Here is a 22,514-nt window from a genome sequence, read left to right on the forward strand (position 1 = left end):
ATATATATATATGCACGCACAGACAGACAGACATATATATATATATAGAGGGTTGAAAACATTATAAAGTTCAATTTTGGTGGCAGAGATAATTATAACTAGTGTTATGAGAAATGTGTTTGAGATGTTAATCTGTAGGTTTATAGATACAAGCAGTGTCTATCTGTGTTTTGTGTACAATCTGCATAATAAATAGAGAATTTTTGACAAATGCATGGCTTTTTTTTTTTTTTTGTACATTGTAGTAATTTTATTAGATGATGTATACAATCAAGTAAAAATAATACATGTTTAATACATTTACCTATGGTAGTTACTTATGCTGTATTCTAAAGTAGAGCCATAGTTTAATACAGCTTTTGACTGCATATTCAATTAATACCTTCAAGAAAGTTTTAAAAATGGCTCCTGTCCCTAATGCAAATTCCTAGAAATATCATTGATAATGTTAAAAGAAACTGCCAACAAAGTAGTGAAAAAAATGCATTTCTGTAGTTTAGCTGAGTGATGGTTAATAACCACTCTGAACAACAGGTTGGATTGATTCTAATTGTTTCACTTTAAACATTTTTTTAATACAGTCCAATTCTAGTAATTGTTCAGTGAGGCTGAATCAGAAGTTATAGAAATAAGTGAGTAACGTTATATACCTTTTAAGTGTTAAGTGAAATGAATTATTAGAAAAAACAGGTATAAATGGAACCAAAGGTTAAGTGTTGGTTAGCTATATAAACTGATACATGGGAATCACTAGCCAGTTCTGAAACTGGTATACTAAATAGCTTTTGGCTATTACTTACACATTGAAAGTGCTGACATTTGGTGGTTATTATTAGGTGCTTTTTTCTGGCATTTTGTGCACTTTAGACCAAACACAATAAAAAAAAAAAAAAAAAAACAATAAAAAAATGTTATTTTTTATGAATTTTCTAATTTCTCAGTTTCTTATTTGTTTTTCAGATTAAATTTGGTGTACATTATTTTAATGTTACATGGGATTGGCATACTCATGCCATGGAACATGTTCATCACTGCTAAACCAGTAAGTTTTGTGTTTCAAATTTTGATTCATGAACATATACAGAAGTTAATTTGTCAGATTCACTAAAAGTGCTTATAACAATCTCAAGTCGTCCCTGAACGTACAAGTTTTCCTTAAGAGTTAATTCACTTGTGTTAATAATTTTATTTCAAAATATAGTCATAGTAGCTGTAACAGAATACTGTGTTGCAATGTAAGTGTACTCCCATTTTGTGATGATGAGAAACCCACTTGAAGTAATATGTATTCCCAAGATGGCTCAAAGGTATTAGAACTTTAATTGCATTCCCATTTGTATGGAATGAATTTGGTTGTTTAGAAGTGGTTCTGAATTTGTATGTCAAAAGTAAATATTTTATTCTTTCCTGATATAAACATATTGTGTATGAACTAGGGAGAACACTAATTCCATGTCAGAATGTTTAAATATCAAACATATGTATGTACGTATTTAAGTAGAAATATTTGATAATAAAGCTTTTGACTTAGGCTTCATTGGTGAATTCTATATAGCTTGGAAAACTCACAAAGTTTTATTAAATAGTTTAACTAAAACTGAAACTATGTGACTTATCCTGGTGACTAGCATGCCTGGACAGTGAATCCAACTATCTGTCCCAGTGGCTAGTATGTCTAGACAGTGAATCTAAGAGTTTATGGTTTGTCTCCTATTACTGTAAAGTGTATTTTTAACTTTTGACCCATTGGTTTGCTGCACACTGGTGGTCAAAAGCCAATATTCAATTAAACAGTTGGTTACTGTAGAATAGCTGCATTCCTTTGTTAGGTATGGCTATCCACAGATATCTCTTGTGTAGCTTTGCTTGGAAATTCTGAAACAAACTCAAACCACACACATCTGTTTGATCTTTGTATTCTATTTACTACATTAAAGACAAAATATTCTAGAGATTAAAAATTTGGAAGAATTCAATTTTTATTCAATAAAGTTCCAGTAAGTTTTTCTAAAACCACTGGGTTCATTGTTCTTCTTGTTAGCCTAGTGTTGCTGTATTAAACCTATCTGTAATTTTAAAAAGCATTGTGCGACTAACAGACAGTAATCAGTTTTAACCATTTTTTGTAAGATCTGACCATTGATTTCCTTCTGTTATTTTGATGATGTACATTTTGTAATTTCTAAACTGTCTGTGATCAACTAAGTTTTATTATTAGCTCTAAACTCTTCATTCTATGGAACTCTAGTTTTATCATAAATATTTTTAGAAAAAAACAAAAACATTTACTTAACCTTCTCTTTTCAGTGATGATAAAATCATCCTTCACATTGACATTTGCCTGGTGGTTAGAGAGCTTGAATTTTAATTTGTGGGTTGAAGGTTAGAAATGTCCATTACCCTTTCAGCTGTAGGAGCTTTATAAGGTTACAGCCAATCTAACTTTTAATTGGTGAAGAGTAGTTCTAGTGTTGTTAATCTTGATGTCAGTTATCCATTATGTTGTCCAGAAATAAATGTAGTTTTTGAACTGTGAAGTTTGGAAAAGTATAAACCATTGTTATAAAACATGCTTTAGTCAAAGTAATCACCATTTGCTTCAACACAGTTTTGCCAACATGTGAAGATGCTGTTTTTGCCCCTGCTGTAGAAATCAGTTTCTATGGTCAATGAACTCCCTGAAAGCTTCTTCTGCAGCTGTCTGGCTTTGAAATCATTTATTGTTCAAAAGTGATCAAAATGCTTGAAAAAATGAAAATCTGTTGGGGAAAAGTCTGGGGAATAAGGTGGGTGTGACAGAACCTCGATTTCCAATTTGTTCAATTTTTGGAGCGTCATCCTTGACAGGTCTCATAATGACGATTTTGTCGATCTTCAGTCAGCTATGTGAAACCCACTTATCCAACTTTTTCGTCTTTTCAATCATATTCAGGTGGTTAGCAATTCTTGATATGTTTGTGCCTAGCTTTTCTGCAAGCTCACATACTCTTGTGTGAGAGTCTGTCTCAGCTGGTTCCCTTTAATATGTTTTCATATAAGGATGGCTTCCTTCCACAACCTTTGTGATCTTCAAGACTTTCGTATCCATGTCAAAACCATTGGAACCAATGATGAACTGTACATTCAGTAAAAGATCTATGGCTGAATGCTTGGTTAATGTTCTGTGTAGTTTTGGTAGCTTTTTGTACAAGTTTGAAGTTGTAGAGGAAAATCAGATGCAAGTCCTTCTTGTCCAAGCTGTCTTGGGGGTTATAAAACTTACTGTGAGTAGAGTTGGAACAGCAGGCAAATGTTGGATTAAACTTGAGTTAGTTCATCTTCTAAATGTTATTGCGAGAATTTTGACATTTACTTCTGGATAACTTAATACCTGACCTCTAATCTCAGTCTTCTCTAGTCTCTACCATACCTCTAGTTTATCAATTCTAAATTAAGGATATTAGAATAGATGGCCATTTAGTAACTGTGTGAAATTTTAAAAACAATTAGTTCATTACACTATTACAGTCATTAATAGTTTAGTGTTTTTCAGTAAGAGTTACTTATTAAATGTATTTTATTTTTTCAGTATTTTGTAGATCTTAAGTTGAATGTCAGTCAGAATGACGTAAAAGCTTCTCAGTATCAAGACAATTTCTTGTCTTATCTTGGTGTAGCAGCACAAGTTCCCAATGTTCTCTTTAATGGGCTTAATCTATTTCTCCCTATTGGGTAAGTGTATTAGTAAAACGAACTTTAATAGATATATACATTGCCAATGCTTTGAAAAAAAAAACAATTCACACAATACAAACGTTTTTTTTTATCTTTACATATAACTGTAAATAAACTTTTTTTTTTTTTTCTTGTTAGTGGAGGAAACCTTACAAAACGCATCACCATAAGCATCATTGTGGCCATCTTTGTGTTCATTCTAACAGTAATTTTGGCTGTATTAGATACTTCTGGTTGTAAGTAGGTTTTTGAATATCTTTTTGATTGTTGACTGTTACAATGTTAACCTACATGGTCACAATTTGAGTTTTAACCTCTTGTATAAAGCTTTGTATTTTTAAAAGTAAACTTTGAAGTGTCAAAGTTAGCACTGGTTTTTACGTTAAATGTAAAAGTAAAGAACTAACAACTTTGTTGTAAGCAAATCTTATAATTAAACAATATTTTTTGTTCTTCTCCCATTTTGTGCAGTTTTCAAGTTTTTTTGCTTCTCGTGTATTTCTGATGTCATGGTCAGAAGTTTTTTTTATCCAACTTATTTTCATATAGCAAGTTTGTTTGAGCCAAATAACATATTAAATACAGTAACTAAACATACCTTTCCAGTTTTTTTAAAACTTTAACTACAGCTTGAGTTTTATGTAAAGTTTGTTGATTGTTTTGGTGTTCCTTTGTTCTTTACATATTTATTCTTGTAGCCATCTCAGTAAACACTGTAGTGTAGCAACATTTATGAAAACAGAAATAGACATACAGATTTTTTATTATGCACATTATACTATCACAATATACATTGTGAACCAAACTGGTCTACTTACTTGTAGAACAGGTTCATGAAATAAATATAGAACTATAATACACACTGTTGAAAACAAAACAATGATGTATGCGTACATTCAGATAGATGTACGTACACAATGAACCTGGTCAGAATTTCAGTTACATGACTAAATTACCCTCTATTTCCATCATCACATAAACAGCTAGAAAGTAGATAAAATCTCTGTGTTTAGCTTAGTATTATATCATAATATAAATGTATCTGGATCATTCATACATAAGGAATGGCACCTAAAGAGTTATCAGTCAGTCATCCCATAATAGTGATGGTAATTTCTTAATTGTCTGAAACTTTCTGATAGTATGACTTACAAAATGGTACAGACTTAATTAGCTCACAGTACAAGGTTGTTTGATTAAACTAAGCATTTACTTATTAGTTAATCAGTTTTGTATTAATCTGTAAATTAAACGATGGAAGTAGTTTGTGTGGATCTGTCAAGAACATTTAATACATCATCGCAGAGAAAATGAAAAATTGAAAACAGGTTCCTTAACTTTTCATTAAATTTCACTGTTAAATATGACTAATAATGAAGTGAAATCAGTATTAAGCCTTTTTTTATATTTTACTCTGTTACTTGATAAAAAGTACTTCTAAGTAGTTCTATATTCCATTATTTTCACATATCTATCCATTTTTAAGTTCAGAATTGTACATTATGAGTTTGTTTACCTTTGCCAAGTAGAATGGTAAATACCTTCTAGAAATAATTATATTCTTTTGTCATCTTTAGGGCCAGAAGCATTTTTCTACATTACCATGGTCTCTGTAGTAATTTTAAATAGTAAGTATCAGAGCAAACGTACTTGTTTCAGTGAAATAATTAAAGTTTATAATTTATTTGAAATATAATAATTCATTATAATGCACAGTATCTTAGTTTACTTATAAATCTACTTTCTTTTAAGGTATATTTTAATTTTAAACACCTTATTTATGTAATTTTGAGAGTTAAAAAAATCTTGTTTACTTTACAAAGAAATGCCTACATTTCATTTTCTTTCATTAAACAAAATACTTGAATCAGTTTGTACACTAATATTAATGATAGTATGATGAGAAACTTCCTTTAATAAAGTTCTTCTGTAAGTGAAATAATTCAGTTAACCCATAACTAAGACTTCTTATCTCAATGTATTTCTGTAAGTGAAATAGTTCAGTTAACCCAAAGCTAAGTCTTGTCTTAATGTACTTCTGTTATTGTTTAGTGTTACACTTGATTTTTAAGAGGTGAATTAATGCTAAATCATTGATTTAAACTGGGTTTTGTATAGTTTTAACATAAATTCTTTGCAGTTTGAAGAATTTTTTTTGTGAGAAAGTAATTATAAGTAAACATATTACCTACAATAGTTTTTTGGGAAAGAAATATGTGATTGTATTTGTTCTTATTTTAATATATATATATAGAAAACAACAATTTTGCTCTTTCAGTGGCTAATGGTGTTTACCAGAACTGTGTGTACGGTGTAGCTGCTAAGTTGCCGATGAAGTTTTTGAATGCTGTAGTTTTGGGTTCGGTAAGCAAGATCTGAAAGAGTGTAAAAAGCAGAGTTGTGCAGTGATATGAAGCCTTTGAAAAACATTTAATTTCAAATTAGATTGGATTAACTTTTTGACAGAAAATCTTCTACAAAGCTTGTTATTGTAAACAATATTTCAATAAACTTTCACGAATCTTCAGGTCTGTGGTTGTGTAGACAGTGTTTGGTTTTTATCTTGTAGGGGATACATCATGGAGAGATTCCTAGAATGTATTAATGTCTTCATGATTAATTACCAGTAGAAATAATTACATACTTCCGATGAGAGATTTAACTAACAGGAACAGGTCTTAAACTTAGAATCTTTTGATTATTAGCTTGTAGCTCTAACACTTAAACTTTCCTAAAAGAACACTGTTTATTATTTTTATAGTTTATTTGAAGATATCTATTATAGATTACGTCTCAAGAACCATAAATATCTTAATGGTATCATTAAGGAAGAAAATCAGTGATTTCTGTGTTTTGTTGGACATTTGTTATGTAGATCTGACGTACGATCATAATTACCACTAACATTTGTTAAATATTAGTCCTACCACTAATACATATACAATACTTGATTGTATAAAAACTAAGATCACTATTTTAAACATTAGTTTATGAAATAACTTCCACTGTGTTTTTGTTTGGTAACCTGACTAGCATGCAAAACATGAAATATTTCTGTTTTAAATATTTTAAGAAAGAAAGACAATTTGAATTATCCTGTAACAAGTGTATAGCATAAACTTAGCTAGTTATTGGGATTTGAGAGTGTATTAAAGTAATCCTTGTAGACGGTACTGATGTTTCCTTTTTATTTGCAGAATATCAGTGGAACCATTACTTCCCTGATCAGCATATTGTCTATTGCAGGTTCGTTCCTCAATTACCTGTTCCTGTGTTTCATTATCTTACTGTACGTATGTGTGTGATGAACGTTAACAGTTACCTATTACTGTGTTTCGTTATCTAATTGTGCGTATGTGTGAAGAATCTTAAATTAGATATGAAAAATGGAATTTATTCAATTCCAGTTTAACTCCAGATCTTAATATATTTATTTTTTCAAGAGTCAACAAGTAATAGTGAATGAAATATTTGTATTTTTTTAATTAAAAGTATAAAATCTGAAAACTATTTCATTATTTTCATGAAGTTGATGTTTAAAGTGAAGAACATATACCTGACATATATTTGTGTTTGTACATCTGTTATCAGCCTCCCAAAACCCGAGAACTGCTGCCATCTACTACTTCATTACAGCTATCTTTGTGCTCCTGGTGGCGTTGGATACTTATTTCGCTCTTCCTTTAACTGTGAGTGTGTTTCTAGTGTTAACTTCATCTTAAGGTATGTTTCAAGTGTTTATTCAATGTGAAGATGTGCTTCAAGTGTTAGCATGATATTAAGATACATATTAAACTAAATCTGTTCTGTTATTTATTTAGATTTCAACCTCTAATTGAAAGCTTTTCTCAGCGAGTTTAAATTGTGAGATCTACTTTGTTTTTTTCAATACTTTCTGTGTGCTTTTCATGTCTTCATGTCTTAATGTCTTTCCAGCGTTTCTATAGATACCATGACAGGATCTCTCAGCAAGCCCAAGAAGAAAGCAAGATTACTTCCAGACGACCCCTGTACTGGAAAATATTTAAGAAAGTATGAAGATTGTAGATCAGAGCTCGAGAATCAGAAACTGTTCATTCCAGTGATGTTATTGCTGTGTATTTTGTTTACTAACTTGTTCTATATTAACCATCTTGTTAGAAGCACTATGAAGTAAATATCACGTTAAAATTTTCCTTTATAGAAAAAGGTTTGCTCTGTCTTTTCATTCCACACCCAAGACTGTAGTTATAATATAGTAATCAAAGACTGAATTTGAAGTATTTCTTTTTCTTGAAATTAAAATTATTTGAGGAATATAAAACTTGAGTAATAAAAGTTCAGTTATTTCAAGTAATTAAAACTTTAAATATCTAGGTCTTATCATTCCTAAACATTTGTTAAATTTTGTTAATAATGTTATAAAAGCTTAGAAAAATAAGTTTGATAACAATAACATATTTTATAATTTCAGACGTGGAGACAGTGTTTCAATGTATTCTTTGTTTTCTTCATTACACTGACAAACTTTCCTGCTGTACAAGGCAGCATCTTTGCTGTTGATTCAGACTTTGTTATATCTTGTAAGTAGATATTTTTATTTTAATACAATGGCTAGAATGAAAATCAGAAAGATCTGTTTTTAAACAAAACTGTTTAAAACTGTTAACATATTTATAGAAGATAACAGGTAATTTATTATGACTTGTCCAGTTACAGTTAAAACAGAAAATAACAGGTAATTTGTTATGACTTGTCAGATCATAGTTACAACAGACACTTGATAGTCAAGTTTAAAAATATGAAGTATGTATTCAAAACATCAAAATTAGTTTTATTAATCTTAGTTATTAGTTACTTTATTGTTGTTCATCTGTATTAGTTACTTTATAGTTTTGTTGATCTATATTAGTTACATTAAATAATAGATTTTTAACACACACATAAAAACTATATTTGGTCATGTTCCTTTCAGTGTTTCACCCATGATTGGTAATGCATAGAGAGCCCATTGTGTAGCTTTGTGGATAAGAACAAATAGTGTTTTACAAGATATGATTCTGATTGCTTAATTGAGTTAGAAATTAAACCACTAGGTTGTAGTACCTTAGCTCTATTTGAAACTTGTTTTTGATAATGTTTTCTTTACTCTAACTCTATTATTGCTGTAAGTACTGCTTTTAAATTCTGAATTAGTCTGAATATTTCTTAATAAAGTATGTATAAATCTGTACTTCATAATGCTTTTCATGTAGTAGCTCCTGAGGTGTTCATGTACTTGTAGAGAATGGTGGTACTGTACTTTATTTTAATAACCACACTGGCTATCTTTACAATACAAGTTAGTGATGTTGTACTTTACAATTTGTAAAAAATGATGTTTTATGGAAAAAAAAATGTAAGTGTACTTTCTATCTTTTTTTTTTTATATTACAGCCACATATTTTATTCCTGTTTGTTGCTTCTTGTGTTTCAACTTGTTTGCCATGATTGGTAACATTATTCCAAACTGGGTGGTTTGGGTAAGTGTAACTTCTGAACTTGTTTAGCAGTTACTATAACATTTTTGTACTTGATGTGAGTTGTGAATGTTTTATTTTAAGCCTGGCCCAGCATGACCAGGTGGGTTAAGGCACTCGACTCATAATCCGAGGCCAGGGGTTTGAATTCCCATCACACCAAACATGCTTGCCCTTTCAGCCATGGGGGTGTTATAATGTTACAGGCAGTCCCACTATTTGTTGGTAAAAGAGTAGCCCAAGAGTTGACGATGGGTGGTGATAACTAGCTGCCCTTCCCACTGCTAAATTATGGACTGCTAGCACAGATAACCCTCATGTAGCTTTGCGCAAAATTCAAAACGAACAAACAAACAAAAAGCTTTAAGCCTCTTATGTGTAAAGAAATAATAGTTTATGTTAGTTAACTTGAGCTGGTCAGTTAATGAGTCTCAGCTACACCTGTTAATGTCACAGAATATTATGAACTAGTCAAAATTAATGTTTCTATTTGTTACTGTTTTTGATTATTCTAACCATTGAAGTAATCAAAATATTGCTGTTATGACTTATTGTCATTTCTCTCAATTAATCAAGTGTCACAATTAATAAACTAATCACCTCCTTGAACCTGTGTTTCCAGTTAGGTGCCTGAATTACTTCATAATTAATTAAATTTAATGGTAGTTTGAGTTTTAAAAAATTGTAAGTGCCAGTGATTTTGTTATGTTTAAAAAACATAACCAATAGAAATAGCAAACTGCACATATGTGACATGTATTCAGAATTACAGTATGTAGTTTCATATTATAAAAGTAACCAATAGAAATGTCGGAAGTCTAGACATTCTTTCAAAGACAGGTTGTAATACAGCATGGGAATTTATGGCTTAATATTCAATTAAAGTAAGAATCTTGGAAGCGACAGATGTACAAATTCAGATCATACAGAGATATAAATGTCGCTTAGGAATATATATAAATATATAAGTGCACAGTTTGTTATGGACCCAGACATACAGAGGTAGAAAGAAATCCTAAAATGGGCATGTCACAGCAAGAATAATCCTTTAATACAAGAAAGAAAAGATTGATAGTTTATATAAAATTAATAAATTGAAACTTGCACTAAAATATCCATTATAAACTGTTTTTAGGTCAAAGTTGTTGACCTACATAAATAATAAAGTTGTTTAGTTAATTTTCAGTTACAACTCCATGGGGGGGGGGGAGTGACATGCACACTTAGTTCTCCCTGTTGGAACCTGAAAAATTAATAGTTGATGTTTCATTGTGTTTCTTTGTAGCCTGGTCCACGGTTCTTGTGGATCCCTGTGGTGTCAAGAATACTATTCATTCCACTCTTTATGATGTGTAACTATAAGCCTGACAAACGAGTCTATCCAGTTCTCATCACTAGTGATTGGGCCTACATTATCATATCGATACTGCATGGACTGAGTAATGGTTATTACGGTAGCTTAGCAATGATGTATGTTCCCAGGTAAGAAACCCCTTGCCTCAAGAAATCTTTCATATCAAGCTATGAAAGCATAGCCTATTCCTCTTTATGCCATAACTGACTACCCTTACACACAAATGAAGTAAATACATTGTAGTCTAATCTCTCATTCTAGACCCCAGATATTAATCCATATGTAGCAACAAGATAAGCTGTAGTCTACACCCTTACTGTAGAGACTTGAAAGTTATGTGTTCATACTTAGTTACATGGTGAGCTGTAGTCTACACTCTTACTGTAGAGACAAAGTTGTAATATGTCCACACCTACTTACCATGTAAACTGTTGTTTACAGTGTTACTGTAAATTAAAAGGAACCACAGTTCCTTGACACTGTAGAGTTTGTTAAAGAGAATAAATAAAGTATTAATGATACAGTAGAACACTTGTTCTAAGATTTATTTTGAAGTGTTTAGTATTTTATCCATCAAATAAATTGTAATAGTTTAAACAAATGTAGGTATTAAGTATTACCATAATGTTAAATGAACAAAGAGCTGTTTCTCATTATATTTTCAGATGTGTTGAAATACAATATGCTTCTGTAGCTGGAATGATGGGAGCCTTCTTCCTCATCCTGGGGATCTTCTCTGGTGTTAACTTCTCATTTTTTATATCTTGGTTGGTGGAGAGTTCTATTTTTCAAAAACGTCATTGACGGTCACCTCTCACATCAAACTAAATAATTTAATTTGTCACTTGTTTAGAAACATCAAAAGATTTAGAACAAAGTCTCTTCATATTGAGGTTTGAGTCTCAATCTTTTGTTTAATATTTTGTTTCAATACCTAATTTGTTTATCTTCTCCAGTAACTAGTTAATAGAATTGTTTGTTATCTGTTATGTTAGTACCAGTGATAATTTATGTCATAGTCACTAAAAACTATGGTTTCTGGTGTGGTTAGAAAAGATGCACATTGTTGTAGCTGAGTTTTTAAGTCACGTAAACATATTTATCATTTTAGAAATTAAGTATTTTAATGATTGAGGAATTAATTGTGTGACATGACTGGTGACTTGTTAAGTTTTTTAAAGTATTTAAAATTAAATATTGTTGATATTAAACATGTTTTTTGTATTCGTAATTTTGTTGAAAGAACTCCATCTTGTATTAACAAAACTATCACCTCTGAACACGCATCAAGCAGTGTGTTGTCATAGAAATGTTTGATACTAAAATATTTTGTATTTTAATATATTTTTAGAGACAAGTAATTCTCTGTAGCCATGATAGAATAACTTGTATCACTGTGGTAATGAACAAAGTGTTCTGTTATATGTAAACTTGAATTATTTAGTTTTAATATTAGGAATGTTTTTAAAATTTCTGTTTGATTTGTTGATATATTGCTGATTGACTGAGTGTAGAACCTAGAAACTTTAACATTACACTCTTGTTTGTGTCTGTTTTAATGGCTAGTTTTATAAAAGGTTCTGGGGAAGAAACCTCATTGTTAAACCTTTAACTTGAGTTACTGATTGTTATTACGGAGTAAATTTCAACATTTAACTCCACTTCCGATAAGAAACTTTGAATCTCTGATGATTTTTAAATTTTATGTTCATGTTTCAAGCAGACATTTAATTATTACCAAGTGTAGTTTTATTTTGTTTAGATATATATGTCTAGATTTCTAAGTTGCACATGTCAGAGTATTAAATAATGCAAAAGAAATTGTTAAAATAGATAGCAAAATAAAGTTGTTACAAAAGGTATAAAAATGAAGTTGTTGTGATATGTATTCATAATTTTGAGAAATGTAGAAAATTTAAAACAAGAGAAACACAATCTTATTAAGATATTTATTTGACACATAGAACAACCTGAATAATTAGCAGCTGGTGTTTGGTTCTGTTATGGCTGTGAGTCTGTACTGGTTGTCTAACAGTCACCAATATACTTATCAGTTAGTTCTCTGATTTGTTAACCATTGTGCTGATCAGGTAGTTGTTCGACTTGTTAACCAATCTGTCCAATTCTGATTGGTATATTACCGTGTCCACTAAGAAGATAGTGTAATCCTAATGATGGCTAGATGTCACTGTGATAACAAAGAATCCTTGTACACAATAATGTGTGTGAATATAGATCAACCTAACATTTAACAGAACACTAAAAGGTTATTGTGACCTGTGAAATGTCTCTTATTCATAATAATACTAAGAGGAACACAGCCATCAGGCAGATTTTTGTTTATCCCATGTAAATAAGTTTTGTGTAAAAATGTTGAAGATTAGTGGGGTTGGGCAGAACGTAACATGACACATATATTTTCCTGGGAAAGGATATTGTTTGTAATAGAACTGTTTCCACATTTCTGTTGATCTTATTTTGAAATTGTTCGTGCCGTTGTTTACTTATGTCACATCCAAGGTCCCCTGTGTTTTATGTCTGCTTATAAACTGATAAAACTTTATACAGGTTGTCACCAAACCTGGCATGTTCTTTAGAGAGTTACATAATGGGATGAACATTCAGATCACTGTTCTAGTTAAAATAAAGCTTGTTGGGGCTGCATTTATACCTTACATGATTTTAAGGTACTAGAATGCCACTTGATATGTCGGTGAACAGTAATGTTTGTAATACTAAGAATTAAATTATTCATAAAGTACGTTTTAAGGTCCTTAATTAGAAGTTAAGAACATATTTCTTCAAACTAGGAACAGAGCATGTGTCGCTACCATCATAATTACTTCCTTATTTTGTTTGAACTACTGTTGTGACGTGTGATATTCTAAATTAATTTTCTCAGGGCTGAAAGATTAGTATTTAAACAGGTACAACGTACAAGTGATTTTATACATCAATACTCGTTTTTAATACACTTACGTATCCCCATGGTAAGAAATGGGACAGGGAAATATCCCTGGTCTTGTGTTGGTGGACCTGAACTTCCCTGTATTTTGTACCTTATGAATGACAAGTGAACACACCTTACTAAATTCGACCAACAGTTGACACTAGTAGGATGAACGGATATAACGTAAATTATAAAGACATTTAATAAACTGACCAAATCAGATGTATAAAGATAGACAAAAAGCACTGGACCGCATGTGCGTATGTAAAGAAAGATTTGGTAAGTTCTCAAAACGAATGTACATCTATAAAGAAATGCGTTTGGTGAGTTCACCTAACCCAAACTTACAAATATAAAGAAACATAAGTTCACCGACCCAAACCTATAATTGTGGAGAAACGTTTTCTATGTTCACAGGACCAAACGTACATCTATTAAAAAAAAAAAAAACGCCACCAAAAATGCGTTTGGTAAGTTCACCTATTTGCGTTTGCCTATTATGTCACATAAACTAATATTCGTAAAACATTTGTTGAAGAATCATGTAAATAAATAACAGAATTTCGAAATATCTTTTCATAAAAACAAAACGGCATCTGTTAAGCTTGTTGTTTTTTATTTATTTTTATTTGTTTCTTATATATTCACATTTCTCTGAATATTGGAAAACACTAAAACCGGATATTATTAACCCTAAACATTTATTAGATATTTATAAAAAAACGTTTTCACAAGACATATTCCCAACAATAATGCCCATTAAGACAAATTTAATGAATATTTTATCACACACTTCAAAATTGCAACGAGTTTAAACAATTCAAATTTTTTTTTTTTTTTTTTTTGGCGTTTCTCATACATTTGAAATTTTCTGTTGAAGTAAGTAGCTTATAATTCCCATGTCGTTGTAAGAACTGTATATTTAATATAATAAAATAAAGGAAGATTTTACGATACAAAACTAAAATACGGTTTACTACCTTTCATGGCAGAAAATGGAGAGAATACAGTTGTAAATGATAACACCAGGTGGCTCCCCAGATCCACATAGTAGACCAATTCTTCCTCTTTATTGTGGTTGTACAAAACGTAGAGTATAGTTAGAGGACGTAGAAGTGTCAACCAGATAAAATTGTAATAGAGAGCCACGTCAATAAATACTTCATTCCGACACTCTGGACCACAGGTTTGTTTTTCTAGTCGATTGCAAGGACCTGAAAATGACCACAAATATTATTGTATCAGAGGAGATTAACAGAACAATCAACTACTTAGACTTAGCAGTAATTAATATTTCGATAATAATAAAATACTATTTCAAGCAGCATATTTTCACTGCAGTCCCACCAGGTCTAGTATTACAGAGGTTCTACGAGATACGCTTTGATTCCTAATTCAGGTAATGTCATCTTATGTAAGATTTGTAAACAGGGCCATCTAGTGAGTAACTGTGGTCTAGAATATTTTTTTTAAAAGATAAATTTCTAAAAATGAACTGATGATTGAACTCTGTGGAGTTCGAAATTTGATCTCTGTGATGGATACAAGATAGAGGTCCTAAGAACAAACACCGAACTGGAAACTGTTACGTCAGTTTTGAAGTAATGACATATGTTAATATTTTATCTTACAAGCATTGTTTTTATTACATTTTACTGTAAACTCAAATGAAACTATTCAAATAAAGACACTGTTCGTTGAAGGATTGAATATTTCAAAGGCCTACAACTGCCCACACCAATACCAATCCTATAAGTATTCATTTACTAACATTTTAGTGACTGCACAAGGGTTATTATCGAATCATTAAGAAATTATTTTGGACATCGCTGGCACGAAAATGTGTCTAACAATAAAGCTCATAATAAGTTCAAGAGTTATTACACAAGAGAAAATAGAAGCAATAAGAGGGTTTAGAAGTTATTACACAATAGAAACAGAAGCGAAGTCTGATGAAGTGATTTTTTTCTTGTTAATGAAACTGGTAACGAAAGTAGAGAAATTGTAATTAATTAATTGTTAAACCAGAGAGAATTTAAAATTATACATTGGTAAAAACTTGTTACGTTAAACGTCATAATGTAAAATAATTTTATTAATGAGATTTAGCGTTTAATGATTAGGAATCAAATTATCATGGAAGAAAGCTAACCTTCTACATGGAAAGGTGATATCAGCTATTAACTGACAAATCGATATTATTTCTCGTGTATCGTGTATCACAGTTAATACAAGTAGATTCTTCAGACAATTTGTAGACTGATATTTTAAAGCACGTGCTATCAAAATCCAATGAATTAGCATTATTTTACAAAAAACTTGAGAAATATCTCATACTAAGAAGTTTCAAGTTGCGCATCTTTGGAGCTCTCGTGGGGGCGTTAAAATGTAATAAAGTGAAACCTGTTCAAGCCGGAAACAGCATAATAGGATGGATACCTCTACAAGCCGGAAATATAAAAAATTTGCAGCATTTTCTTAAGATTTCTCTTATAAAAGGCCCTCTATATGGCGGAACCTGCGTAATGAGGATGGAAAACTATCTTTCATCCAACTCGCATATCAACAAGTAGGAGTAGAACCTGAGTAAGGCGGAAAAAATGTTTTTGATTAAATATTAATAAATTCTTGTTTAATTAATAATTTCTTCAAATATTAATAAATTCTCGAACGTTTTGTTACAGTAAGTGTTGGTTAAATGTATTCTGTTCTTTTTTCTTCCGTCATTATTTTTGCAGTTAAATTAGATTCATTCTCTTTTAAGTGCAAACTTCTACACTTTAAATGATTCTCACGAAAAATAAATTCCTATCTTCCCCAATTTTAAAATTTAGGGAAAATGTACTTAATACGCTTATTTTTTAAAAAAAGCTACTTAATACCCTCATTGTTTTAAAAGTTGTTTGTTATGATGATTCTAGTGTAATATAAACACTGATTGAGAAGACTGATGCAGATGATTCTGTTAACGTGGAAAGTTTTGTGAACGTTTACAAGAATGTTTTAACAGAAACTGATGAAATTTATTTAAAATCTATAATAGAATCGCGAGATGGTAACAGTGTGAGAGATTCAGAAGATGAACAAAATAGAAAAGATAGTGAGGAAATATAAATTCCTACTTCATCACAAGTGTTAAGTTATATTAACACTTTCAAATTGTATGCAAAAATGAAGGGAGAAAATGAACTTCATGAAAAGGCCGTAGAATTGGTGTTCTCTTTTAACTGCATGAGAAAACCCTTTATAAAAACGAAACAATTGAAATTGAACACTTTCTTCAAATAAATTTGATTAAGAATTTGTGTATTTATGTATATTTTGAACGTGTATTTTTGTTCTTATTCTAATAAATATAGCATAAACAGTATAATAACTTTATTCACAAACGTCTGACTTCCCTGAGTCAAGCAAGGATAACGTTCCGCTCAAAAATTATATATAATTAAGGAAATGCATGTTCACTATGCCTAAGCTAGAAAACCTGCTTAAACCAGAAATTTTACTCGGTCCCGTGCGATTCCGCAATAGACAGGTTTTACTGCAGTATATTCCACTATTCGTTAACAAAGTGAAGGTAGTGTCGACTAGATTATCTTCTATCTAGTCTATCATTTCTAAATTAGGCACAGTTAGAGCTGATACATCTCGAGTAGTTTTGCACGAAAATTCTACAAACAACCAACCAATCTTGGGTGGTTCCGTTATTGACTAAAATGGTTTTGCCGTTAATAAGGTTCATGAAGTTTTCTCTCCTGAGGCCTAAATGGTGCGTATTGAAAAGTTAAAAACCTTTAATATTGGCACAATAATCTAACTTCCAACAGTTTAAAAAGATCAAAGATGTTCATATTAAATGTGTTGGTATTTGAGATCATAGAAACAAGTGTCATTACACTCCTTCAATCTGTTCCTCAGTAAATATTCTTCAAAGTCCTTGTTGTTAATTGCTGTAATACAGAAACAATCCTATTAGTTTTCTGTAGGAAACTAATAGTGCTATGTGTATAAGTGAAATGTTCACACATATATTTATTTAGCGCTTGCATACGCACAAATTCATACAGAATTTAAAACAAAGAACCGTATAACATGCCAGTAACACTTCACAGAGTCAGGTAAGGCAACGTTTACTGAATGACCTGTTAATGTCAGGGTCATATGCTTGATCAGGGTGCCATGACAACGTTTTCGTTCACGTGTGAAATTTTTATGTTTAGTTTTATTAATGAAGTATAGATGGTAAATTAAAATTATGTAAATACCAAGGTACATTTTAGAAAGGTGTGCTATTTTGAACTGCGTTTTCAATGCAGTTTTCATTGGAAACTCATACTCTGATTAATAATTCATTATTACAAATAGGGCATGTTGTAAAACTGTGGACAGCTAATGGGAGTGAGCGGGTGGGGGTGTGGCGTTCGGTTGGAATCTGGACCTCGACCGAGCTGAGCCGATCGTTAGCCGTACGCAGAGCGTACACCATGGTAAGCGGCTCAGTGATCATACGCTTAAGGCGTTCGAGGCGGGAATCGCGTGCTCGAACAAAGCAAACCCGCGGCCTGGATATTGAATGGTCATAGTAGCACCAAAACAAAATGTCTAAATTGCAGTTGACCTTCACAGAAAGGCTGGTTTCTTCATAAGTTCACATTATTCATACAGGTCAAACTGTGATTGTGATATTGTTCTTATTATCATAAGTGTGACAAGCACCTGTTACAATAACGTAACTACTACATTACATTAAATTAGGCACTTCTAAATAGCTCAATGACAATTTCAAAATTCATTCTAGAATTATTTAGAAATATTATTTGGTCAGTTAAAATGTAAGGTTATTATTTAATCATAAGTATAACATTAATTGGATTGTAAGCCACAATTTTAAGTGTATGCCTCAATCATCAGTACAATTTTGGATGGCTGATACACAATGGAAAATGATCTCACAGAGGACACAACACTGGCCAAATGCTTCATAGTTTTGACCTATACACAATATACATGCATGCTGAGTTTTACTTTTCAATAAAAGATAAATGAAATTAATGGGTAAATACCTGTGAAACCTTTGGTTTATCAAGTAAAATCCCTGATGATCTGTTGTAACTTTAAATCAACGTGGTTGTCTAATCTTCGTCAAAGCTCAAGACAGAATGGCATTACACAGGGAGCGGCAATACAGCGCATGAGTTTCAGTGCATTCAGTACGTTGCTATGGGACGCATGACACATACTTCCGTCTTATTGAAGACGTTGAGTTCTACAGATCTGTGTCTCTTTTATGTTAATTGTTAGGCAACAACGACGATTTTTTTCCATATTTTATGAATATATGTAGGTAACAATATTGGGGAGCTGAGGGGGGTTTGGCTTATTTGGGGGGCTCAAGCTCCCAAGCCCCCTGGGCGCCGCCACTGCTGTACATTACTCGGTACATAACCAGCTTTAAGTGGTTAACCCATATAAAATTACACATTGCACCATTCGAACTGAACGGAAGCTGTTTCCGCTGTGTATTTATAAGGTTGTGGTGGAAAGCTTTATTTACAAAGTATGAGGGGAGAAAAGCAAATTGACGTTAGCAAATAATACATGCTTGGAGAAAACAAGTATTGAATATTATTATGCTATCACTGTTGTACATCTTGTGGCTAAGTGCAAAGTTGTTATGTTAATTCTGAGGGATAAAAACAAACAAACTGTATTTTTCTGTAGTAAAAATACTAGAAAATATTTTGACCAATAAACCTGCACATGTTCAGTATGAAAAATGATTGTTTGTTTTTTTTTTAATTTCGCGCAAAGCTACACGAGGGCTATCTGCGCTAGCCGTCCTTAATTTAGCGGCGTAAGACTAGAGGGAAGGCAACTAGTCATCACCACCCACCGCCAACTCTTGGGCTACTCTTTTACCAATGAATCGTGGGATTGACCGTCACTTTTTAACGCCCCACGGCTGAAAGGGTGAGCATGTTTGGTGCGACCGGGATTCGAACCCGCGAGCCTCAGTTTACGAAATGAACGCCTTAATCCACTTGGCCATGCCAGGCTGACACAAGAATAGTAAATGTCCCAAGATTTACAACTTAAGCTAATCAGGAGTTCTTTTAAACCTGAAACGTTCAGTCAGGTTAGGCAGATGTTCGGTGTCTGTCGGTACTGCTAAACAATGAGGTATTTGTGTTGTGTCTACCACGGGTATCGAAATACGGTTTCTAGCATTACAGGTATGCAGACTTACCCCTATTCTACTAGAAAGCGTGTTGCTAAGTGACTGTGTTATTCGTTATTTACTAGTTTTATGGCTGTAACTGTGTTGAGCTAAATGTGTCTCACAGTGCCCAAGTCATGGTTCAGGTCAAGAAATCATTTAAACATTCGTTTCATACGGGGCATTAAAAACAAAGCACACGGAAAGCCCGTAACTGAATATTGTCACTGGAGACAAATTAAAGTCATTAAACCGCGAACATTAGTAATTTTACGGGTCCAAGCGTGGACTAGTAGTTACTGTCCAAACTGTGAATTCGTGGTACATGGCCTATTGAAACGGATTTTGGGGAAATGATGGCGAAAAAAAAGAATTGATGGGTTGATTTCACTATGCAATTACACATGAGTGTCCCAAGAAATTCTTTCCATCTTTAATATCAGTTTAAAATGAGAGATAACCATGATGGTTCTCCACTACAAGTTCAGAGTAGCTCTAAGTGTTTTCGCAAAATAGTAGGGCATTGAAACTATACTGAACAGGAAAAACAAAATCTTAACAGAAAGTAGGGGCGCTGGTTATTCGCAGAATTGCTATAAAGAACAATAAAAACTTATCGATTTCCAATCCCTACTTTTAAAATCTATCCAACTATTATCACTTTACTGTTTGTGTAATTTTTATTACAACATTTATCTTGTTTTCTATATTTGTTATTGTAATTCCACAAATAACCAATGATCCATATTTTCTGTTATCATTTTAATTTCTTTAATTTCATTTGTCCATGGAATGGATACAACATACATACAGTTTCAGTATAGTCAAAGCTCTGGCAGCTATAACGTTTACAAGAATTAAAACCCATAATTTATCAGATGTAATCCTTAGTTAAGTCTACAGATATGTCTATGGAGTTTTGAAAGTAGGAATTAAAATTTATAAGTTTGTGATTGTAGTTTTAGTTCTTGTTTAATTTCTTTTTGTAGCAGGATGTCAACTTCATTTTAAAATACATGGTTGTTAATACTGTCGTTTGATTACTTTTATATTATATCAGTCTATATTTAGCGCCATCTGTTAGGTTTAATTGGGCTTAAGAGATTTAAGTGGGTGATGTGTTTATCAATTTAAAAGAATCGTCTATATACATTTATTAGAATATCAAAAGCGGATGTCTACAGACCAGTCAAGTAAGCTGGAGGAATCTCGTATCGATAGTCTGAACCGTCTAGGGGATAGCCACGCTGACGTGATCAGGTAGATAGGTGGTAGACGAAAAAGTTGGTGTTTGCGAATTTTTCAGTTGTTATAACGGAAATGTTATCGACCATTCTAGCGTATTTTTACTACATATGTGCATTATACTGTCCCAACCAATACTTTGGTAGGTCTGTTTCTCGTTCAGAAATTCAACAGGGTGGTTTTTCGGTGCGTGAATTAATTGGAAACCTTGTTGATACCCCACTATTACGTACTATTGTATTTAATAACAACAACATTTATTCAATTGATTATACGAGCCAATAAATGTAATTTATTATTTGAATTTTTGTATATCCGGATGTCGCACAGATAATTCATATTATTTTGGCTTCTAAGCCTAAAACCCCTTCTTTTATTAGAATTAACATATAATCTCATGCATTTATGAAAAGTTTGTTGTTATAGGGAGTGTGGTAACTGATGTCAGGGATACGTGAGGCTTTTTCAAGTCAATTAAGGTTCCTGACAATTTTATGGATATAAAAAGTTGAACTCGTACCTGAACAAGAATTCCCAAGTGGTGGCGGAAGGGGTTCTTTAGTTTCCGTCAAAACGAGTCTGGTTGGGGCCATCAGAAGCCTGAAGATACAGTACACAATCACGAGAGCTGGAGGGAGAGTTAACACCATGTACTGCCACTTCAAATAAGTGAGATAATGTTGCCCCAGAGTTTGCAGGCAGATCATAAAACCAACTTTGTAGCCACTTGTGGAGTTACCATTACTTGGTATGACCAGAAGGCTGTCCAGGAAGTACAGGGACTCGTCTGTTCCGTTGTCTTCTCCATAGACTGCCAACACATCATATAGAAGCTGTGGTACGAGCCACGCTAAGCACGTGGCCAAACTAGCAGTACGTGCTCCGAGTTGGGGCTGTTTGTAGACAACAATAAGATATCCATACAGCAAACGGACGGCTAGTAGAGATAGGAGGACAAATCCTGCTTCGGTCGTAATAAAACACTGCAGAAGACAATATCGACTAGAATCTAGCACCGGCCATTCACCATTCGCTAAACTGTAGGCCACGTAAGGTGTCCAGCTGCCGAGGTACACCAGACCTGTTAGCAGCACGGCTCCTGATGTCAACACGTGCAGACATGAACGAGGGTAAAGAACCAGTTTTATGAGTGTTTGGAAGTTCAGTAAATATACAATGATCAGAATAATTAGACGTGATATGTTAGAGATTACAAGAAGAATGTCCATGTTGACTTAAAACATGTCACGAGGGCTGTTTTCTACGAACCACAACTACACGAAGACTTCCACCACTGTGTTTAGGAGGAACGCCATCTTACAGACGAGGTCTGAGCGCTAGTTTAACGCGGACAATACTGGACCTAGATCACTACATACTAAAGAAGTGTGGTCTAAGATCCTACCTGGTATCTAATCTCACGTTCGAGCGGTCGTTTGCGGTCACTGCCCCAGATGGGAAAACAGCGTTACTGGTGCAAGACACAGAACCGTTGATAGAGGTATGGACTTCCACTACCAATTGGTTTACGCTAAC

General features: G+C 32.6%; 2 protein-coding genes across 8 annotated transcripts in view; one reads left to right on the forward strand and one right to left on the reverse strand.

Moving 5' to 3' along the window:
• The window catches only part of LOC143257314 (equilibrative nucleoside transporter 3-like), a 37,592-nt gene extending 25,158 nt beyond the window's left edge, over positions 1-12,434 (forward strand). For 4 of the 6 annotated variants that reach the window (XM_076515769.1, XM_076515771.1, XM_076515770.1 and 1 more), the window contains 12 exons: positions 961-1,042; positions 3,569-3,711; positions 3,853-3,950; positions 5,292-5,342; positions 5,993-6,078; positions 6,912-6,960; positions 7,306-7,403; positions 7,651-7,746; positions 8,168-8,276; positions 9,130-9,215; positions 10,498-10,694; positions 11,232-12,434. In XM_076515769.1, the coding sequence (XP_076371884.1) occupies positions 961-1,042; positions 3,569-3,711; positions 3,853-3,950; positions 5,292-5,342; positions 5,993-6,078; positions 6,912-6,960; positions 7,306-7,403; positions 7,651-7,746; positions 8,168-8,276; positions 9,130-9,215; positions 10,498-10,694; positions 11,232-11,370 (1,234 nt within the window). In that variant the 3' untranslated portion in view covers positions 11,371-12,434. The remainder of the gene's footprint in view (positions 1-960; positions 1,043-3,568; positions 3,712-3,852; positions 3,951-5,291; positions 5,343-5,992; positions 6,079-6,911; positions 6,961-7,305; positions 7,404-7,650; positions 7,747-8,167; positions 8,277-9,129; positions 9,216-10,497; positions 10,695-11,231) is intronic. The other 2 variants (XR_013031782.1, XM_076515773.1) reach the window with 2 other exon arrangements.
• A 126-nt stretch (positions 12,435-12,560) lies between these two features.
• On the reverse strand, positions 12,561-22,473 carry LOC143257318 (uncharacterized). 2 transcript variants are annotated; one of them, XM_076515782.1, is made up of 3 exons: positions 21,499-22,473; positions 14,497-14,730; positions 12,561-12,754 (listed from the first exon to the last, which is right to left on the reverse strand). In XM_076515782.1, the coding sequence occupies exons 1-3, from the start codon at positions 22,205-22,207 to the stop codon at positions 12,735-12,737; spliced, it is 963 nt and encodes a 320-aa protein (XP_076371897.1). In that variant the 5' UTR covers positions 22,208-22,473; the 3' UTR covers positions 12,561-12,734. The 2 variants fall into 2 exon arrangements, with proteins under 2 accessions (XP_076371897.1, XP_076371896.1); XM_076515781.1 differs by lacking the exon at positions 12,561-12,754 and having other exon boundaries at positions 14,105-14,730.
• Positions 22,474-22,514: the final 41 nt, after the last annotated feature.

The sequence above is a fragment of the Tachypleus tridentatus genome, chromosome 7 (assembly GCF_004210375.1).
Source record: "Tachypleus tridentatus isolate NWPU-2018 chromosome 7, ASM421037v1, whole genome shotgun sequence".
Classification (NCBI taxonomy): domain Eukaryota; kingdom Metazoa; phylum Arthropoda; class Merostomata; order Xiphosura; family Limulidae; genus Tachypleus; species Tachypleus tridentatus.

Bases quoted from the DNA above. Each gene is read 5' to 3' on its own strand.
- LOC143257318 (XM_076515781.1), bottom strand. From the start codon at position 22,207: ATGGACATTCTTCTTGTAATCTCTAACATATCACGTCTAATTATTCTG. The intron at 14,731-21,498 runs GTACGAGTTCAA...GGTCATTTTCAG, and splicing joins ACTTGGGAATTCTTGTTCAG to GTCCTTGCAATCGACTAGAA.